General features: G+C 44.5%; 1 protein-coding gene across 2 annotated transcripts in view; it reads left to right on the plus strand.

Moving 5' to 3' along the window:
• stimate (STIM activating enhance) overlaps positions 1 to 22910 on the plus strand; it is an 88789-nt gene that overhangs the window by 60784 nt on the left and 5095 nt on the right. The window contains exon 8 of one of the 2 annotated variants that reach the window (XM_052017648.1): positions 21562 to 21614. In XM_052017648.1, the coding sequence (XP_051873608.1) occupies positions 21562 to 21614 (53 nt within the window). Of the gene's footprint in view, positions 1 to 12780; positions 19632 to 21561; positions 21615 to 22910 lie in introns of those variants that run through there. The other variant, XM_052017647.1, reaches the window with a different exon arrangement.

A 22910-nucleotide genomic window follows, 5' to 3' on the forward strand; every position in this document is an offset into this window, starting at 1 on the left:
TTTGTTTTTACATTCTGTTATGGGTTCCAGCATTTTCCCTACTACCTACTTTTCCCAACAGCATACTCCCTCCACAGACAAAGGTCCTAAACTGGCTTCCGGCTAACTTTGGAGGCATTAGACAGGATATTGTAGTGGTCAATTGGGTGAGACTGCAGGTGAAGAAGAAATGACCAGTAAGTGGGAGGCTTTTAAAAGTGCAATATCAGGAGTCCAAGGACAGCATGTTCCTGTTAGGGTAAAGGGCAAGACTGGCAAGTTTAGGGAACCCTGGTTGATGAGCGATATTGAGGCTCTAGTCATAAAAAAGGAGCATGCATCAGGTTTAGGCAGTTGGGATCAAGCATATCCCTCTATAAGAAATGTATGACTTGGTTGAAAATGTGGATGGGTTAGTCAGTTCACAGACGATACAAAGATTAATGATGTTGTGGATGGTGTAGAAGGTTGCCAAAGGATACAACAGGATATGGATCAGTTGCAGGTATGGGTGGAGAAATGGCAGATGGAGTTTAACCCAGCCAAGTGTGAGATGTTCCACTTTAGGGGATCAAATGTAAAGGCACAGAACACATTCAGTGGCAGGGCCCTTAAACAGTGTTGATGTACAGAGGGATCTTGGGGTCCAAGTCCAAAGCTCCCTGAAAGTAGCTGCACAGGTTGCTAGGGTGGTAAAGGTGGTGTATGGCATGCTTGCCTTCATTAGTCGAGGCATAGAGTTCGAGTCAGGAAGTTTTGTTGCAGCTTTATAAAACTCTGGTTAGGCCGCACCTGGGGTATTGCATTCAATTCTGTTTGCCCCATCATAGGAAGGATGTGGATACTTTGGAGAGGGTGCAGAAGAGGTTTACCAGGATGCTGCCTGGATTAGAAGGCATATGCTATAAGGAGAGGTTGGACAAACTTGGGTTGTTTCTCCCTGGATCTCTTGTGATCTAACCTTCCAAACTAGCCTTCCATGTGAGACCTTGCCAAAGGCCTTGTCCATTTTGATAATGTCCACTGCCCTGCCCTCATCTATCCTCTTGGTCACTTCTTCGAAAACCTTTAACAGATTTGTCAGACATGATTTTGCACGTACAAAGCTGTGCTGACTATTCCTAATCAGGACCTTGTCTATCCAAATAAAGACACATCCTATCCCTTAGAATCCTCCCCCCCCCCCCCCCCCCCCGGTGACTTCCCCACCACTGATGTCAGACTAACTGGTCCATAGTTCCCTAGCTTGTCTTTGCTGAATCAGAATTAGATTTATTATCACTGACATAGGATGTGAAATTTGTTGTTTTGTGGCAGCAATACAGTGCAAAGGCACAAAAATCTATAAATTACAAAAATAGTGTAATAAAAGGCATAATGAGGTAGTGTTCATGCAACCTTCTTAAATAATGGTACAACATTAGCTACCCTTCTGTGACTAAAAATAAAGCAGCTATCTCTACAAGGGCTACTGCAATTTCTTCCCTAGCTTCCCACAAGGTCCGAGGATGCACTTGGTCAAGCTCTGGGGATTTATCCACCTTAATGTGCTTTTAGGCCACCAATACCTGTTATAAGAAGGACATCATTAAGCTGGCAAGAATGTTGCCAGGACTAGAGTGTCTGAGTTATGGGGAGAAGTTGGACATGCTCAGACTTTATTCCTTGGAGCATAGGAGACTTGGGTGGTGACCTTATAGAGGTGTATAAGATTATAAAGGGGCATAGAGATGGTCAATGCACATTGTTCTTTGTCCAGGGAAAGGGAATCAAAAGCTAGAGGGCATAGGTTTAGGGTGAGAGGAGAAAGATTTAAAAGGGACGTGAGGGGCAACTTCTTCACGCAGAGGTTGGTGAGTACATGGAATGAGCTGCTAGAGGAAGTAGTTGAGGGAGGTACAATAATAACATTTGGATAAGTACATGTATAGGAAAGGTATAGAGGGATGTGGGCTGAACATGGGCAAATGGGACTCGCTTAGGTGGGAATCTTGGTTGACATGGGCGAGATGGGCCAGAGGACCATTTTCTGTGCTGTATGAACCTATTAATGTTGGGTTAAGAAGTCCTGGGTCCCTGTCTTCTCTTTCCCTTTCCTAAATTGAGGGATCTCATTTGCTACCCTCCATGTTGAAATCTACAGCATTTTGAAAGACTATAACGGGATAGTGCACTAACTCTATAGCTGCCTTTTTCAAAGCTCTGGGATGTAGATCGTTCTTTGGATTTAGCACCATTCAAGCTCATCAACTCAGCCATTTCCTACTTACTGTTATAAATTCTCCAATCTCTATTTATAAGGCACCCACAATTGCCCTCCCTAGTCTTTTCCTTTTCAAGTACACACAGAAGTTTCTGGAGTCTGTTTTGATGTTTTCTTTCCAGTTTACTCTCGTATCTCCCATTTCTTAATTCCTGGGGAGTTCCAAAATGCTCAGTTCTCAAGGCCACTTGCTTGGATTTATTCCCAGTCTGAATTGGGCCTTGACCAGATCCCCATTTCCCTCCATAGATGATGCCTGACCCAGAGTTCCTCCAGCACCTTTTGTGTGTTGCTCCAGATTTCCAGCATCTGCAGTCTCCTGTCTGGATTTAGTACGGTTTCATTTCTCGTCTGCCCCTTTTCCTGTTTAGATTTTGTTCTTTGACAGAATATATATTTTCGATTAAATTATGCATCATTTCTTTTCAATGCTAGCCATTGTCTGTCCACCATCATAACCTTTCAATGTATTTTCCCTATCAGCCATGGCCAACTTTTGTCTCGTATCCCCAGTGTTTCCTTCGTTTAGATTTAGAACATAGAACAGGGCAGCACAATACAGGCCCTTCAGCCCATGTTGTTGTGCCAACCTTTAAACCTCGCCTATCTAACCCCTTCCTCCCACATATCCCTCCATATGCTTATCTAGTAATCTCTTGAATTTAACCAATGTACCTGCCTCCACCACTACCCCAGGCAGTGTATTCCATGCCCCAACCACTCTCTGGGTAAAAACATTCCTCAGATCTCCCTTGAACTTCCCACCCATTAGGTGCAAAGTTAAAGGACAGGACCTCCAAGGTTTCAATCTCAGGATTGCTACCAGTGCCACGTGCTAGTGAGGCTAGAAATAGGAGGATCATGCAGCTAAATACGTGGCTAAGGAGTTGGTGCAGGAGGGAGGACTTCAGGTTTCTGGATAATTGGGCTTTGTTCCAGGGAAGGTGGGATCTGTTCCGAAGGGACGGTTGACACCTGAACTGGAAGGGGACTAACATACTTGCAGGTAGGTTTGCTAGTGCTGCTCCGGTGGGTTTAAACTAGATTTGCAGGGGGAGGGGAACCAGAGTGTTAGAGAAGAAAGTGAGGAGGAAAATGATCGTGCGAGGTCTGCAGGTATGGACAGAAATCAAAGGTTTGTACATGATAGTAATGTTCTCAGGTGCATCTATTTCAATGCAAGGAGTATTGTAGGTAAGGCGGATGAGTTAGGGCGTGGATTGGCACGTGGGATTATAATGTTATTGCTATTAGTGAGACGTGGTTGAAGGAGGGGCAGGACTGGCAGCTTAATGTTCCGGGCTTCCGTTGTTTCAGACGTAATAGAGGGGGAGGGATGAAAGGGGGAGGAGTGGCATCACTGGTCAGGGAACAGATCACGGCTGTGCGTAGACAGGACAACCCAGAGGGCTCGTCTACAGAGGCCATATGGGTGGAGCTGAGGAACGGGAAAGGTTTGACCACACTAATAGGGTTGTATTACAGACCGCCCAATAGTCAGAGAGAATTGGAGGAACAAATCTGTAGGGAGATAGCAGACCGATATAAGAAACAGAAAGTTGTAATAGTAGGGGATTTTAACTTTCCACATATTGACTGGGACTCCCACACTGTGAAAGGGTTGGATGGCTTGGAATTTGTCAAATGTGTTCAGGAAAGTTTTCTATATCAATATATAGAGGTACTAACGAGAGAGAATGCAATACTTGATCTCCTATTAGGGAACCAGACAGGTCAGGTGACAGAAGTATGGGTAGGTGAGCATTTTGGGTCCAGTGACCGTAATGCAATTAGTTTCAAGATAATTATGGATAAGGATAGGTCTGGTCCTCAAGTGGAGGTTCTAAATTGGAGAAAGGCCAATTTTGTGAAAATGAGAAAGGATCTAGGTAGGGTGGATTGGGATGTTATTTTCTGGCAAGGATGTGCTCAGTAAATGGAAAGCCTTCAAAGACGAAATTTTGAGAGTGCAGGGTTTGTATGACCCTGTCAGGATTAAAGGCAAGGGTAACAAGCATAGGGATCCTTGGTTTTCAAGGGATATTGGTGAGCTGGTTAAGAAAAAGAGAGAGGTGTATAGGCAACTAGGAACGGATGAGGTACTTGAAGAGTATAGGAAATGTAAGAAAATACTAAAAAAGGAAATCAGGAAGGCAAAAAGAAGACATGAGGCTGCTTTGGCAGATAATGTGAAGGTAAACCCAAAGGGTTTCTACAGGTATATTAAGAGCAAAAGGATAGTAAGAGACAGAATTGGTCCCCTAGAAGATCAGAGTGGTCGTCTATGCATGGAGCCTCAGGAGATGGGGGAGGTCTTAAACAGTTTTTTTGCATCAGTATTTACTCAGGAAACTGGCATCGTGGATATGGAAGGAAGGGAAACAAGCACTAGTGTCATGGAACATATAGAGATTAAAAAGGAGTTACTTGATGCTTTACAGCGAATAAAGGTAGATAAATCCCCAGGGCCTGACAAGATGTTTCCTCGGACCTTGAGAGAGACTTGTGTAGAAATTGCAGGGGCCCTGGCAGATATATTTAAAATGTCCTTAGCCACGGGTGCGGTGCCAGAGGACTGGAGGATAGCTCATGTTGTTCCATTGTTTAAGTAAGGCTCAAAGAGTAAACCAGGTAATTACAGGCCAGTGAGCCTGACATCAGTAGTGGGTAAATTATTGGAAGGTGTTCTGAGAGATAGGACATATAAGTATTTGGACAGCCAAGGGTTGATTAAGGATAGTCAGCATGGCTTTGTGCGTGGTAGATCGTGTTTAACGAATCTTGTGGAGTTTTTTTGAGGAGGTCACTAAGAAAGTAGATGAAGGTAAGGCTGTGGATGTTCTCTACATGGACTTTAGTAAGGCCTTTGACAAGGTCCCACATGGGAGGTTAGTTCAGAAGGTTCAGTCAATGGGTATCCATGGAAAGGTTGTAAACTGGATTCGAAATTGGCTGAGTGGGAGAAGACAGAGAGTGGTTGTGGATGGTTGTTTCTCAGATTGGAGGCCTGTGACTAGTGGTGTGCCTCAGGGATCTGTGTTGGGGCCATTGTTGTTTATTGTATATATCAATGATCTAGAAGATAATGTGGTAAATTGGATTAGTAAATTTGCAGATGACACTAAGATTGGAGGTGTAGTGGACAGCGAGGAAGGCTTTCAAAGCTTGCAAAGGGATCTGGACCAAATGGAAAAATGGTCCAGAAAATGGCAGATGGAATTTAATGCAGACAAGTGTGATGTGTTGCATTTTGGAAGGACAAATCAAGGGAGGACATACACAGTAAATGGTAGGGCACTGAGGAGTGCAGAGGAACAAAGGGATCTGGGAGTTCAGATACAATTCCCTGAAAGTAGAATCACAGGTAGACAGGGTTGTTAAAAAGGCTTTTAGCATCCTGGCATTTATAAATCAAAGTATTGAGTATAGGAGTTGGAACGTTTTGGTGAGGTTGTATAAGTCATTGGTGAGACCAAATTTAGAATATTGTGTGCAGTTCTGGTCGCCGAACTACAGGAAGGATGTCAGTAAGATTGAAAGAGTGCAGAGGAGATTTACAAGAATGTTGCCGGGTCTTCAGGAGTTGAGTTACAAGGAAACCATAGAACCATACAGCACTAAACAGGCCCTTCGGCCCACCATGTTGTGCCGTCCATCAAACCACCCTCACACTATATAACCCTTTCCTCCCGCATATCCCTCTATCTCACATTCCTCCATATGCCTATCCAACAAACTCTTGAACCTGTCCAATGTATCTGCCTCCATCACCACCCCAGGCAGTGCATTCCATGCACCAACCACTCTCTGGGTGAAAAACCTCCCCCTGACATCTCCCCTGAACCTACCACCCATAACCTTAAAGCCATGCCCTCTTGTCTTGAGCATTGGTGCCCTGGAAAGGAGAGGCTGACTGTCTACTCAATCTATTCCTCTCAATATTTTATATAACTCTATCATGTCTCCTCTCATCCTCCTTTCCAGTGAATAAAGCCCTAGCACCTTAAGCCTCTCCTCATATTCCATACGCTCTAATCCAGGCAGCATCCTGGTAAATCTCCTCTGCACCTTCTCCAACGCCTCCACATCCTTCCTATAATGCGGCGACCAGAACTGAACACAGTACTCTAAGTGTGGTCTAACTAGAGTTTTGTAAAGCTGCATCATCACTTCGCAGCTCTTAAACTCAATCCCACAATTTATGAAAGTTAATATCCCATAGGCCGCCTTAACTGCTCTATCCACCTGTGAGGCAACTTTCAGTGAACTGTGAATATGAACCCCCAGATCCCTCTGCTCCTCTACACTGCCAAGTACCTTGCCATTTACCCTGTACTCTGCCCTGAAGTTTGTCCTTCCAAAGTGTACCACCTCACACTTCTCTGGATTGAACTCCATCTGCCATTTGTCAGCCCAGCTCTGCATCCTATCAATATCCCTCTGTAAGCTCCGACAGCCCTCCACACTATCCACAACACCGCCGATCTTAGTGTCGTCCGCAAACTTACTAACCCAGCCTTCCACCCCCTCATCTAAGTCATCTATAAGTATCACAAAAAGTAGAGGTCCCAGAACCGATCCCTGCGGGACACGACTAGTCATTGCCCTCCAATCTGAGAGCACTCCTTCCACCACAACCCTCTGCTTTCTGCAGGCAAGCCAATTCCTAATCCACACAGCCAAGCTTCCCTGGATCCCTTTGCCTCTGACCTTCTGAAGAAGCCTACCATGAGGAACCTTATCAAACACCTTACTAAAATCCACATAGACCACATTCACCACACTACCCTCATCAATCTTCCTCGTCACCTCCTCAAAGAACTCTATCAGGCTTGTGAGGCAAGATCTTCCCTTCACAAAGCCATGCTGGCTGTCCCTAATCAGTCCATGATTCTCCAGGTGTTCATAGATCCTATCCCTTAGAATCCTTTCTAACAGCTTACCCACCACAGACGTAAGGCTCACCGGTCTGTAATTCCCTGGACTATCCCTACTACCTTTTTTGAACAAGGGGACAACATTCGCCACCCTCCACTCTTCCGGCACCATCCCCATGGACAACGAGGACTCAAAGATCCTTACCAGCGATTCAACAATCTCCTCCTTCGCCTCTCGAAGCAGCCTGGGGAAAATCCCATGAGGCCCCGGAGATTTACCCATCTTGATATTATTTAACAACTTCAACACATCCTCTCTCTTGATATCTACAACCTCGAGAACATTACCCTCACCAGCACTCCCTTCCGTGTCATCAAGACCCCTCTCCTTGGTGAATACCGAAGAGAAGTATTGAGAACTTCTCCCACTTCCACCGCCTCCAGGCACATTCTCCCACCTTTGTCTTTAATCGGACTTACCTTTACCCTAGCCATCCTCCTACCCTTCACGTACGTGAAAAAGGCCTTGGGATTTTCCTTAACCCTACTAGCCAACGCCTTTTCATGTCCCCTTCTAGCTCTCCTCAGCCCTTTCTTAAGTTCCTTCCTCGCTACTCTATATTCCTCACGGGCCCTGTCTGAACCTTGCTGCTTATACCTTATGTATGCTACCTTCTTCTCCCTAACTAGTCGTTCCACCTCTCTCATCACCCACGGTTCCTTCACCATGCCATTCCTTCTCTGCCTCACCGGGACATATTTATCCCTAACATCCTGCATAAGATCCCTGAACATCGACCACATCTCCATGCTACATTTCCCTTCAAAAAGGACATCCCACTTTACACTCCCAAGTTCTCTCCTTATAGCCTCGTAGTTCACCCTTCCCCAATTAAATATCCTCTTGTCCTCTCTGCACCTGTCCCTGTCCATGAGAATTTTAAAGGTTATGGAGCAATGGTCACTGTCCCCCAAATGCTCACCCACCAATAGATCCTTCACCTGTCCCGGTTCATTTCCTAAAACTAGATCGAGCATGGCATTCCCTCTAGTCAGCCTGTCGACATACTGCGTCAGGAATCCCTCCTGGACACATTTAACAAATTCCGTCCCATCTAAACCTTTGGCACTAAGCAGGTTCCAGTCTATATTTGGGAAGTTGAAGTCTCCCATTATAACAACCCTGTTATTTTTGCTTCTCTCCAGACACTGCCTGCCAATCTGCTCCTCTATATCTCTACTGCTACCAGGGGGGCTATAGAATACTCCTAGTAGAGTAACTGCTCCTTTCTTGTTCCTTACTTCCACCCATACGGACTCTAGATATGATCCTTCTACAACATCCATCCTTTCCACAGCCGTAACAGTGTCCCTGATCAGTATCGCCACCCTTCCTCCTCTTCTCCCCTCTTCCCTATCCCTCTTAAAACACCGAAAACCAGGAATATTCAATATCCACTCCTCTCCTGATGTCAGCCACGTCTCAGTGATAGCCACAATGTCATAGTCCCCCATACTTATCCAAGCCCTCAGTTCATCTCCCTTATTCCTGACACTTCTTGCATTTAAGTAAACACACTTCAGTCCATCCACCTTACTACTTTTATAGCCTGTATTCTGCTTCTGCTTCTCCTTCCCCAAAGCCTCTCCACCTGTTTGATCTAACTTTTCCCCATCCCCTTCTTCCTCTGACCTACTCCTCCAGTTCCCTTCCCCCTCACAAACTAGTTTAAACCCTCCCGAACCACCCTAGCAAACCTAGCCGCAAGGATATTGGCCCCCTTCTCTCTGTGTGTAACCCATCCTCTCTGTACAGGTCCCACCTTCCCGAGAAGAGATCCTAATGATCCAGAAATCTAAAACCCTCCCTCCTGCACCAACTTCTCAGCCACGCATTTATCTGCCACTTCCTCCTGTTCCTGCCTTCACTATCACGTGGCACCAGCAGCAATCCCGAGATTGCTACCCTTGAGGTCCTGTTCCTCAGTCTTCTGTCTAGCTCCCTGAACTCGCTCTTCAGGACCTCATCCCCCTTCCTACCTATGTCGTTGGTGCCAACACTGACCACAACTTCTGGCTGCTCTCCCTCCCGCTCAAGAATCCTGTGGACCCAATCAGTGACATCCCGGACCCTGGCACCTGGGAGGCAACATACCATCTGGGATTCATGCTCACTGCCACAGAACCTTCTATCTGTTTCCCTGACTATCGAGTCCCCTATCACTACCGCATGTCTCTTTCCCACCCTTCCTTTCTGAGCAGCAGTACCAGTCCCAGTGCCAGAGGCCTGGTTACTGCAGCTAGGCCCCTGCAGGTCATCCTCCTCAACAGCCTCCAAGGCGGAAAACCTGTTACTGAGGAGAACAGCCTCCGGGGTTCCCTGTTCTGTCTGCCTGCCTGACTTCTTCTTCTTCCTCTTCCCTCCCCTGACAGTCACCATTCTATCTGCATCCTGAACCTCAGATGTACCTGCTCTAAAGGGGGTGACTGCCTCCTGATGGACCGTGTCTACATAACTCTCTCCCTCCCTTATGCTGCGCAGTGTTTGTAGCTGCGACTCCAGCTCATCAACTCTGAGCCGAAGTTCGTCCAGCCTCAAGCACTTACTGCAGATGTGGCCATCGTGGACCACAGCAAGGTCCATGAGTTCCCACATCAAACAGCTGCAACATATGACCATGTCCTCCATCTGACTATCTTGTTTTTTTTCCCCCCTAGTTAATCCCACCTACAAATCTATAATAGACGACAGGTAAACCTTGCCTTTACCTACTTACCAGCTACTTACTCTCCTTGCCCCTTCACGCCGAAGCCCCTTGAGCCAAAGCCCAACCACTCTGCTGCCTCTCACTCCACTGCCCGCTCCGACGCTGCCTGCTTTATAGGCTGTTTGCTTTTTTAAACTGCCCGCACCGCGCCTGCGCAGTCCAGCCCCCACTCGACTAGTTAGAAAAAGCTTTTAAAACACTTGCTAAAGAAAGTTATAAAAGACTGAGCATGTTAGGACTTTATTCCTTGGAGCGGAGAAGAATGAGGGGAGATATGATAGAGGTTTACAAAATGATGAGGGGCATAGACAGAGTTAATGCAAGTAGGCTCTTTCCACCTAGATTAGGAGAGATAAGTACGAGGGGACATGGCTTTAGGGTGAAAGGGGAAAGGTTTAGGGGGAACATTAGAGGGAACTTCTTCACTCAAAGAGTGGTGGGAGTGTGGAATGGGCTGCCATCTGATGTGGTAAATGTGGGCTCGCCCTTAACTTTTAAGAGTAAATTGGATAGATACATGGACGAGAGAGGTCTGGAGGAGTATGGGCTGGGTGCAGGTAGATGTGACTAGCAGAATAATGTTACGGCACAGACTAGAAGGGCTGAATGGCCTGTTTTCTGTGCTGTAGTTTTCTATGGTTCTATTTCTTTAAAGGCATGCCCTCTTGTCTTGAGCATTGGTGCTCTGGGAAAGAGGTGCTGACTGTCCACTTTATCTATTCCTCTTAATATTTTGTACACCTCTATCATGTTTCCTCTCATCATCCTCCTCTCCAAAGAGTAAAGCCCTAGCTCCCTTAGTCTCTCCTCATAATGCATACGCTCTAAACCAGGCAGCGTCCTGGTAAATCTCCTCTGCACCCTTTCCAATGCTTCCACATCCTTCCTATAAGGAGGTGACCAGAACCGGACACAGTGCTCTAAGTGTGGTCTAACCAGAGTTTTATAGAGCTGCATCATTACCTAGAATCATAGAACAGTACGGCACAATACACGGTGTTGTGCTGACCTTTAAACCTCGCCTAAGACTATCTAACCCCTTCCTCTCACATATCCCTCTATTTTCAATTCCTCCATATGCTTATCTAGTAATCTCTTGAATTTGACCAATGTACCTGCCTCCACCACTGCCCCGGGCAGCACATTCCATGCCCCAACCACTGTCTGCGTAAACAAAAACCTCCCTCTGATATCTCCCTTGAACTTCCCACCCATTACTTTAAAGCCCTGCTCTCTCGTATTGAGCATTAGTGCCCTGGGAAAGAGGTACTGGCTGTCCACTCTATCTATTCCTCTTAATATTTTGTATACCCCTATCATTTCTCCCCTCATCCTCCTCCTCTCCAAAGAGTAAAGCCCTAGCTCCCTTAGTCTTTCCTCATACTGCATATTCTCTAAACCAGGAAACATCCTGGTAAATCTCCTCTGCACCCTTTCCAACACTTCCACATCCTTCCCATAATGAGACGTCCAGAACTGGACACAGTACTCTAAGTGTGGCCTAACCAGAGTTTTGTAGAGCTGCATCATTACCTCGTGGCTCTTAAACTTGATCCCATGACTTATGAATGCTAACATCCCATAAGCTTTCTTCACTACCCTATCCACCTATGAGGCAACTTTCAGGGATCTATGGATATGGACCCCCAGATCCCTGTGCTCCTCCACACTAGCCAGGATCCTGCCATTTACTTTGTACTCTGCCTTGGAGTTTGTCCTTCCAAAATGTACCACCTCACACTTCTTCAGATTGAACTCCATCTGCCACTTCTCGGCCCAGCTCTGCATCCTATCAATGTCCCTCTGCAATCTTCGACAATCCTTTACACTATCCACAACACCACCAACCTTTGTGTCATCTGCAAACTTGCCAACCCACCCTTCTACCCCCTCAAGCAAGTCATTAATAAAAATCACGAAAAGTAGAGGTCCCAGAACCGATCCTTGTGGGACACCGCTAGTCACAACCCTCTGCTTTCTACAGGCAAGCCGTTTCTGAATCCACATGGCCAAGCTCCCTGGATCCCATGCCCTCTGACCTTCTGAAGAAAACCTACCATGTGGAACTTTGTCAAATGCCTTACTAAAATCCATGTAGACCACATCTACACTGCACTACCCTCATCAATCAATCTCTGGTCACCTCCTCAAGACCTTAATTTCTGATTCAGCTATATCACTTTAAAACTTGATGTAAAAATTATGGTTACTCTTCCCTGAAGAGTCATACAGCACAGAAATAGGCTTTTCAGCCAAAATAAGAGATCCTGAAGATCCTTTTACGTTAAGGTTATCAATTAAACTTTCCTAATGTACAAGACAAGATCTAAAATTCTTTCCCTGATTGGTTCTTCCCTGATTAAGATCCAGAAAATCTCTTGTACATTTCCTTAATTCATTCCTACGTAATTACTGCTCATTCATCCAGTCTATATAAGACAAGATATCTATATTAGTTACATGTACATCAAAACACACAGTGACATGCATCTTTTGCGTAGCGTGTTCTGGGGATAGCCCGCAAGTGTTGCCACACTTCCGGCACCAACATAGCATGCCCACAACTTCCTAACCCATACGTCTTTGGAATGTGGAAGGAAACCAGAGCACCCGGAGGAAACCCATGCAGTCACAGGGAGAACGTACAAACTCCTTACGGAATTGAACCCGGGTCGCTGGTGTTGTAACCGCTACACTACCGTGCCTGTTCACATGATTACCATACTACACAAGTTGCATGCTCCTCTAATTTTCTAATTTATGTCATGTCAACTACTAAAGGAGTATTGGAATATATATTTGATTTGGGATTCTGGAAGTGATTGGATTGATGACTCCCAGTAATGTGGGTTTTCTGCTTGTAATTTTCTGTTCTGTTGAATGTGGTTCACAGATTCTAATTTCAGCAGATGATGAGTTGGATGAATCTGAAGGTGATGAAGACCTTAGGAGACTGACAAACATAAAGCCTATTAAAAAGAAGTTGCGATTCGGAGGCCTCCCCGTATGACCCAGAATGACCACAGTGCTCTATTTCTCGGAGTTATGAGGGGAGTCATGCCATCGCAGAGGGAATTGTTTCCTCCCGTAAACTACACTGTGAAAATGAGCTGCATACAGTGTGTGGAGCAGCACAGGGATCTGAAAGATGATTAGGGTGAGGCCAAGGTGATTGTGCTTGCGATCTCAGCTCTCCACTTTGCACTGATACCAAACATTCCTGAGCAAAGTCATCCATTATTTGCACACAGAAAATGTACAGGACCTTTGGGTGCAGGAGAACAGATTTCTTTCAGCACATCAAGTTTTGATCCTTTGTTTTAAGTTATTAAATCTGATGCCCAGTCTGTTTGTATCCTTAATATATTGACCATGAACCCTGAATTTTCAACTCTCAGTTAGCAATGTATTTATGGCACAATGTGGTTATAAATTGGAGTTCTGTCAACACAAGAACTTGGCAATTACCAAATCAAAAATGCCAGAACAGAAATTACCAGTAGAAAAGCATGAATGTGGCAACTTAATTGTACCCTCTCTCCTGAATTTCTCCTGATCACCCCGTATCCTACATAAATTCTCACCCCACCATTCTCCCTCACCCTTCACCCATTTTATTACCAGTTGAGATTTTTTGCTTCATTAATGAAGTGTTATGCATTTTTCGATGGTTAGGACGCTAATCTTAATAACGATATTGGCTCAATTGAATTGTGGCATTTTGCAGCACAATTCTCAGTGAACTGCAAAGATGGCCAACAAAACATTAAAGGACAATTGTCCATCAGTGTCTGACAATACTCAACATCCCACAATTATGTTTTAATGGTATTCCCTGGTTCTAATTCATGCCTGTTTTGGCAGAACAACTTAATTAGTGACAGTTTATTGAAGCTTCTTGTTCAGTATTAAGACCTGAATGTGTGATTCTTCTTTGGAAAAAGCCCTGACAGAAACAACCTTATCAATATTTGATGCAGGTTAGCAAGGAAGGTACAAGTATTGCACAGTTCAATTGACATTGAGATGGCATTAAGGCACTTTTTGAAATGGAGAGTGTACTACCTGATAGATATCTGTCCTGGATGGGTTCTTCGGGATTGTGTACAGAAAACAGTGCTTGAGGGTGTTTGATGTTGTTGCTGGGCACCTGAATTGATGTTCCATTTCTAACATTGATGTCACTCACATTAAGAATATTAATTTACTTGTACATAGAAATCACAAGTTAATTTCAACAGGACTGTTAGTTCTGTTAAATAATAATGATTTTGATATGAGTGGTTTAAAAGATTTCTTTTCAGTAGTTTATTGAAAATGGCATTCAGTTTGAGAATGGTACACCAGAGAATTGCAGTGTGCATCCTTCACAGTGAACCTATTACTGAATCATTATCCTACAGTGAATTATCGAACCACCACCCCCTCCACCCCCTCCCCCAACTATCCACCTGGATACCCCCATTGTACTAACCTACAACCAGTGTTGAAATCTTTAACCTTGATGAACTGGAACATGTTTTTCATTTAAAAATTAACCTTTCACTTGGACTTCAGTCATTGGATTAATTTAGAGAATGAATGACGGAAGGAGATCAGGGTTGAAACTAAAGCTGTGTATCACAGACAGGCAGTTGCTGCCAAGAAAAGTCGGTGTTGCTCACATAGTTTGTGGGCTTTAACTCATTCTGAAGGGGTTTCGGCTGGGTGTGGTTGGAAGGAGCACTCTGCGGGGGCAGGGGAGTGTGGAGGGAGGACACTGGGGGGTGAAGAGACTGGAGAGGGAGGATTCTGAGAGCAAAGTGAGTGTGGAGGGAGAACACTGGTATTGGAGCAATGAAGGAAATACAGCAAAGGACAGGGAAGGAGGATACTGTGTCAGAGGGAGAAAGTGGGACTGAGGGAGAGTGGGAGGAAGAAAAGGCACTGTGGTATTGCTGAGCAGATAAGGAAGAAGTGAGGGTTTTGGGTGGCAGCTGAGCAGTTATGGAGAATTAGGTCAGTGGTGATGTGGGAGCAGGTGGGGAATGGAAGTGTCTGGGGTGGAGTGACGAGAAGGTTGGGCATTGTTCAGACTGCTGATGTTTCCTTTGATCCATTTTCCATATGGAGGGCATTTTCACACATTGAGTCACAGCCGATCAGAACAATACAATTTTTCCACTAAGTTTCCCTTTAATCTGTTCTCCCCACATTCCCATCAACTCCCCTCAGATTCTATCACTTACCCACAAATGGGGCAAATTGTAATGGTCAGTTAACCTACCAACCTTGGGGATGTGGAAGTTCATGAGAGCTCCTGGAAGAAACCTACATGGTCACAAGAAGAACATGGAAACTCCAGACAGACAGCACTGGAGGTCAAGATTGAACCTCAGTCGCTGGTGTGTGAAGTAGCAACTTCACTAACTGCACCACTGTGCTGTCCTAATCATTCTCCTTATATAACCAATCATGGAACCTGTATCAGAAGTTCACTAATAAAACTGAGTCTGTTCTTCAGTTTAACTAGTGAGAGCTAGAATTTGCCAGAGAAATCAAATCTTTTGGTGGGATTTAATTTTATATCTGTGGTTATTGTTTACCTTGTGAAGGAAACTGTATATATTTCATAGTTTAACCCCTTGGATAATAGGATTTAGTGTGGTAACAGGCCCTTACGGCCCAACGAGTCCGCGCTGCCCATTTTAAACCCAAATTAACCTATCCGTACGTCTTTGCAATGTGGGAGGAAACCGGAGCACCCGGAGGAAACCCACGCAGACACGGGAGAACGTACAAACTCCTTACAGACAGTGACGGGAATCGAACCCCGATCGCTGGCGCTGTAATAGCGTCGCACTAACTGCTACACTACCGTGCCGTTTCAAACTAATTTTCATAATTGTTCACTATGTATGTGTAAATTAGTAAAGCATATTACCCTACATTACTGGTGAGCTTGAAGCTACCCTTTTACTACAACCTGAAAACCCAGTTAATTTCTTCTTTGAATATAAGTGTCAGAGCTTTGGCTAAATTGCCTCTTACAAATCCAGTCTTATCTGAGAAAGTGATGTTAGGATTAAATTGTGAGTTTGAGGTGCATACAGTTTTCTTCACAAATGTATTCTGATTAGATGAAGTTGTACAATTTCAAGCTACCAGGTCTATGCATAGTGACAGATGTTTTCCAAACTGTTCAGATAGAGTTGGAGTTGAATGAGATCACTACAACTCTGCTGCTGCCAGAACTCCATGGCACCTTATTGATGCCACTTCCGAGCTGTTGAATCTGTTCTGAACTAAAGTCATGTAACATAATGGTAACTATACAGTACAACAGTGTGTCATCGGTGTAGTGGAACATTTTCTCTACAAGAGTTGTGTGCTGGTCACTCAGAATACTATTACGAGTAGATCCATCTCTGAGCTGTAAGTTTGTTGAAGGCAAGGTGAAGTGGGTTTATTCAATTTTACTCACCACCTACCTTGGCCCAGTCTAGCTCCATGTTCTTTAAAACTCAGCTAGTGGTAGTGTTACTGAACCACTCCTGGTGATGGACATTGAAGTTCAGCCAGTTTATGCCTTGCTAGTCATAATTCTTAAGTTGCATTCATTATGGAAGAGCAGTTATTCATCACTTGACCAAGGGCAGCAGTTGGTAATCTGCAAGATTCATTGCTTTTGTTTGATCTGGAGAGTGAGTTGGTATTATATAGTTCCACTCTCCCAAATGTGGGGATAGATTTTTCTGCAATTGCACTTTCTCTAGTTCTGGGGTTATCCAAACCTCGACTCTACCCTGTTCTGAAACTAAGGCTCATTCACTTTGATATAATTACTTCCCATTCTCCAGTTCATTATTGTAAGCCAGGTGGTTTGACAAGAGTTGCAAACATTGGCCTGAATGATCACATCCAGATGATATAAATTGTGCATGACCCATGGTCTCGACTCTTACCAAGCCAACTTTCATCAGTCCTCCAGTGCGTAAAATGGAAGAGATAAGCAGAGGCTTGAGCACATTGGAATGCATTGATTGAGAATGTATTCTCCTATTGCTGTTATTCACTGCCAGTGCTATGGAAGTTACCCTACTGCACGGTAACTAGGTGCAGTGTTTAAGTGCCCTCTGCAACTTTGAAGTCTAGTCTTTGGTCATTGTGGTGGGTGTATTCATACCTCCATTATTATTTTCCATAAACTGGTGTTTATGTAAATTATAAAAACTTAAGTAACTTCCTATTGACTACCAGCTTTATCAGGCAACAAATTCAGCTGATCAGAGACCCAAGACTAGAGTCAGATTCAGCTGATCCATTGGTAAAACAACCCATTTTATCTTAGAGTCATCAAGTTACACAGGCCCTTCGGCCTAATTTATCCATGCTGACCAAGGTGCCTTCCTGAGCTAGTCCCATGCCTGCATTTAGCCCATATCCCTCTCAACCTTTCCTGTCCATGTACCTGTAATTGTAACTGTACCCACCTCTACAGCTTCCTCTGGCAGCTCATTCCACATACCCACCATCCACTGTGTGGAGAAGTTGCCCCCAGGTTCCCTTTTAAATCTTTCCCCTCACCTTTAATCATTACCTTCTAGTTTTAGACTCCCCTACCCTGGGGAAAAAGTCTCTGATCTATGCCCCTCATGATTTTATAAGCCTCTATAAGGTCACCCCTCAGCCTCCTTTGCTCCATAGAAGCATAGAACACTACAGCACAGAGAAACAGGCCATTCAGCCCTTCTAGTCTGTGCCAAAACGGTATTCCACTAGTCCCATTTACCTGCACCCAGTCCATAGCTCTCCAGACCTCTCCCGTCCATGTATCTATCCAATTTATTCTTAAAACTCAAGAGTGAGCCCGCATTCACTACATCAGATGGCAGCCCATTCCATACTCCCACCACTCTTTGAGTGAAGAAGTTCCCCCTAAACTTTTCCCCTTTCACCCTAAAGCCATGTCCTCTTGTACTTCTCTCTCCCAATCTAAGGTGGAAAGAGCCTACTCGCATTAACTCTGTCTATACCCCTCATAATTTTGTAAACCTCTATCAAATCTCCCCTCATTCTTCTGCGCTCCAAGGAATAATGTCCTAACCTGTTCAGTCTTTCCCTGTAACTCAACTCCTGAAGACCCAGCAACATTCTAGTAAATCTTCTCTGCACTCTTTCAATCTTACAAATATCCAGAACTGCACACAATACTCCAGATTTGACCTCACCAATGTCTTATACAACCTCACCATAACATCCCAACTCCTATACTCAAAATACTTTGATTTAAGGATGCCAAATGCCTTCTTTACAACTGTCTACCTGCGACGCCACTTTCAGGGAATTATCTGAACTCCCAGATCCCTTTGTTTCTCTGCACTCCTCAGTGCTCCACCACTTACTGTGTATGTCCTACCTTGATTTGTCCTTCCAAAATGCAACACATCACACTTGTCTGCATTAAATTCCATCTGCCATTTTCTGGCCCTTTCTCCCAGTTGGTTCAGATCCTTCTGCAAGCTTTGAAAGCCTTCCTCACTGTCCACTACGCCTCCAATCTTAGTAGACTCCAGGTAAGAGTCCCAGCCTATCCAGTCTCTCCTTTATAGCTCAAGCTCTCCAGTCCTGGCAACATCCTTGTGAATCTTTTCTTTAGCTTAATCACACGTCTTCACCACCTTGTCTACCTGTGTCGCCACTTTCAGGGAACTATGTACTTGTACCCCAAGGTATCTCTGCTTCTATGACACTCCCCAGGGCCCTGGCATTCACTGTATGTCCTGCCCTAGATTAACTTCCCAAAGTGCACCACTTTGCTCGGTCATACAGCATAAAAACAGGCTCTTCGGGTCAATATATGCCATGCCAACAAAGATGCCTACGTAAGCTTGTCCCATGCCTGCATTTGGCCCATATCACTCCAGGCCTTTTCCATCCATGTACCTGTCCAAATTGTAATTGTACCTGCATCTGCAGCTTCCTCTGGCAGCTTGTTCCATAAACCAACCACCCACTGCATGGAAAAAGTTGCCCCTTGGATGTCTTAAATCTTTCCCCTCTCTCCTTAAATCTATACCCTCTAGTTTTAGACTCTCCTCTCCTGGGGAAAAAAGAATGACTATCCACCTTATCTACACCCCCCTTGATTTTATAAACCTCTAAGGTCACCTCCAACCTTCTACACTCAAGGAAAGAAGGTTCCAGCCTCTCCCTATAACTTGAGTCCTCCGGTGCCAGTAACATCCTCGTTAATCTTTTCTGCACCCTTTGCAGATTCATGAGATTCTTTAGCTTGGCGACCAGAGTTAAATTCCATCTGCCATTCCTTTGCCCATTTTCCCAGTTGATCTAGTACTGATCCTCTGATCAGTAAATTGTGTTTTGACCTCCTGGTAACATGGGTGAGGTTAGCAGGTAGATGAATATTACAGATATACTTTATGCCCAAGTATGCCTCAAACTTAAGCAGCATTACCGAAAGATTTAAGAACAGATTTAAAAAGCTGTCAGCGTAACTGTTAACTGAATGGCCACAACAAGTGTTCAGGTATTTAACACAATGTCTTGCTAGGCACTGATGTATTCAAATAGGTCTTCTGTCATTCCTTTTAGTGTAGTTTACATGCAGCAGTAACTCCTGAGTCAATGAAAGACTCTGAAGAATCAGCAAAATACCACTCTGGCAATCAGGAAGCATTGATTATATTGCAAAGTGTCCAGGAGTTGAGTATATTCTGTATATACTTTGTATATTGCTTTACATTAAAGTATTGGGAACTTCAGAACTACTTTTCTGTGCCTGTTTTTGATGATCTGCTTTATAGAAAGTGTTTAACACCATTGAAAGTGAATAATGTCTGCACTTGATACTCATCTATCAAGGCTTGGGGCCAGGGCTAAAAGGTTACGGACTGAGTGCTATTATATAGGAATAATATAGATAGGTACTTAATATTTGATGTAGATATAGTTAGTTGAAAGGCTTGTTTCTGTTCTGTGTTTATGCTGCCGTTAGAAGGAGAGGTTTGATAGGTTGGGACTGATTTCTTCAGAGATGGCTGAGGGGAATTCCACAAGAAAATGTAATACAAGGGGTCTGGATTGTGGGAGGCTGTTCCCTTTGATGGAGGGGTCAAGGACTAGAGTCACAGGTATAAAATAATGGGGAAGATAAGAGAGAGATGAGGACAGACTTTTACACAGTGTGTGGTTGGGATCTGGAACGCTGCCTACGGATGTGGCAGAGGCAGGTTCCATTACGGACTTCAGGGGAATTGGGTAAATATCATGGTGAGGTAACACAAGAATATAAGACATAGGAGGAGGAGGAGGTCATCTGGCCCATTTGAGCCTGCTCTGCCATTCAATATGATCATGGCTGATCTGGCCGTGGACTCTGATCCACCTACCTGCCTTTTCCCCATAACCCTTAATTTCCCTAGTATGCAAAAATCTAACTGTGTCTTAAATATATTTAATGAGGTAGCCTCTACCACTTCCCTGGGCAGAGAATTCCACAGATTCACTACTCACTGGGAAAAGCAGTTTCTCCTCATCTCCATCCTAAATCTATTCCCCTGAATCTTGAGGCTACCTCCCTTAGTTCTAGTCTCACCTACCAGTGGAAACAACCTTTCTGCCTCTATCTTATCTATCCATTTCATAATTTTATATGTTTCTATAAGATCCCCTCATTCTTCTGAATTCCAGCACATATAGTCCCAAGCAACTCAATCTCTCCTCATAGGCTAACCCCCTCATCTCCAGAATCATCCTGGTGAACCTCCTCCAAAGCCAGTATATCTTTCCTCAAGTAAGGAGACCAGAACTGCATGCAGTACTCCAGGTGCGGCCTCACCACCACCCTGTACAGTTACAGCATAACCTCCCTGCTCTTAAATTCAATCCCTCTAGCAATGAAGGCCAACATTCCATTTGCATTTCCATTCCACCTGCAAACCAACCTTGTGATTCATGCACAAGCACTCCCAAGTCCCACTGCACAACAGCATGCTGCAATCTTTCACCATTTAAATAATCTCATCTTCTATTTTTCCTTCCAAAGTGGATGACCTTGCATTTACTAACATTGTACTCCATCTACCAGACCCTTGCCCACTCACTTAACCTATATCTCTCTGCATCCTCTGCACAATTTGCTTTTCCACTCAATTTAGTGTCATCAGCAAACTTAGATCCACTACACTCAGTCCCCTCTAACAAATCGTTAATGTATATTGTGAACAGTTGTGGGCCCAGCACCGACCCCTGCGGCACCCCACTCACCATTGATTGCCAACCAGAGAAACACCCTTTGATCCCAACTCTCTGCCTACTATTGGTTAACCAATCCTCTATCCATGCTAATACATTACCTCCAACTCCATACATCCTTACGGATAAATCTTTTACATGACACCTTATCAAACGCCTTCTGGAAATCCAAGTATACAATGTCCACCTGTTCCCCTCTATCCATTGCGCTCATTATATCCTCAAAGGACTCCAGTAAATTTGTCAAACGGGACTTGCCCTTCCTGAATCCATGCTGTGTCTGCCTGACGGAACCACTTCTCTCCAAATTTCTCATATTTCTTCCTTAATGATAGCTTCAAGCATTTTCCTGACTACAGACATTAAGCTAAACTGGTCTATAATTACCTGCCTTTTGCCTACATCCTTTTTTAAACAGTGGCGTGACATTCGCTGTCTTCCAATCTGCTGGGACCTGCCAAGAGAATTTTGGTAAGTTATCGCAAACACCTCAACTATAACTTCTGCCATTTCTTTCAATACCCTGGGGTGCATCCCATCACGACCAGGGGACTTTTCTACATTTAGACTCACTGGAACCATAGAACACTAGAGCACAGAAAACAGGCCATTTGGCCCTTCTAATCTGTGCTGAAACGGTATTCTGCTCGTCCTATTTGCCTGCATCCAATCCATAACCCTCCAGACTTCTCCTGTCCATGTATCTATCCAATTTATTCTCAAAACTCAAGAGTGAGCCCGCATTCACTACATCAGATGGCAGCCCGTTCCATACTTCCACCACTCTGAGTGAAGAAGTTCCCCCTAATGGTCCCCCTGAACCTTTCCCCTTTCACCCTAAAGCCTTGTCCTCTCGTACTTATTTCTCCTAATCTAGGTGGAAAGAGCCTACTCGCATTAACTCTGTCTATACCCCTCAATTTTGAAAACCTGTATCAAATCTCCCCTCATTCTTCTGCGCTCCAAGGAATAAATTCCTAACCTGTTCAGTCTTTCCCTGTAACTCAACTCCTGAAGACCCAGCAACATTCTAGTAAATCTCCTCTGCACTCTCTCAATCTTACAAATATCCTTCCTATAGTTAGGTGACCAGAACTGCACACAATACTCCAAATTTGGCCTCACCAATGTCTTATACAACCTCACCATAACATCCCAACTCCTGTACTCAATACTTTGATTTATGAATGCCAGGATGCCAAAAGCCTTCTTTACAACCCTGTCTACCTGCAACGCCACTTTCAGGGAATTATGTATCTGAACTCCCAGATTCCTTTGTTCCTCTGCACTCCTCAATGCCCGACCATTTACTGTGTATGTCCTACCTTGATTTGTCCTTCCAAAATGCAACACCTCACTTGTCTCCATTAAATTCCATCTGCCATTTTCTGACCCATTCTTCCAGTTGGTTCAGATCCCTCTGCAAGCTTTGAAAGCCTTCCTCGCTGTCCACTACGCCTCCAATCTTAGTATCATCAGCAAACTTGCTGATCCAAATTTACCACATTTTCAGCTAGATCATTGATATAGTCGACAAACAACAATGGCCGCAGCACAAATCCCTGAGACACACCACTAGCTTCAGGCCTCCAGTCTGAGAAACCATCATCCACTACAACTGTCTTCTCCCACACGGCCAATTTCGAATCCAGTTTACAACCTTTCCATGGATACTTAGAGTGTCTGAATCTTCTGAACTAACCTCCCATGTGGGACCTTGTCAAAGGCCTTACTAAAGTCCATGTAGACAATATCCACAGCCTTTCC

Source organism: Pristis pectinata, chromosome 6 (assembly GCF_009764475.1).
Source record: "Pristis pectinata isolate sPriPec2 chromosome 6, sPriPec2.1.pri, whole genome shotgun sequence".
Classification (NCBI taxonomy): domain Eukaryota; kingdom Metazoa; phylum Chordata; class Chondrichthyes; order Rhinopristiformes; family Pristidae; genus Pristis; species Pristis pectinata.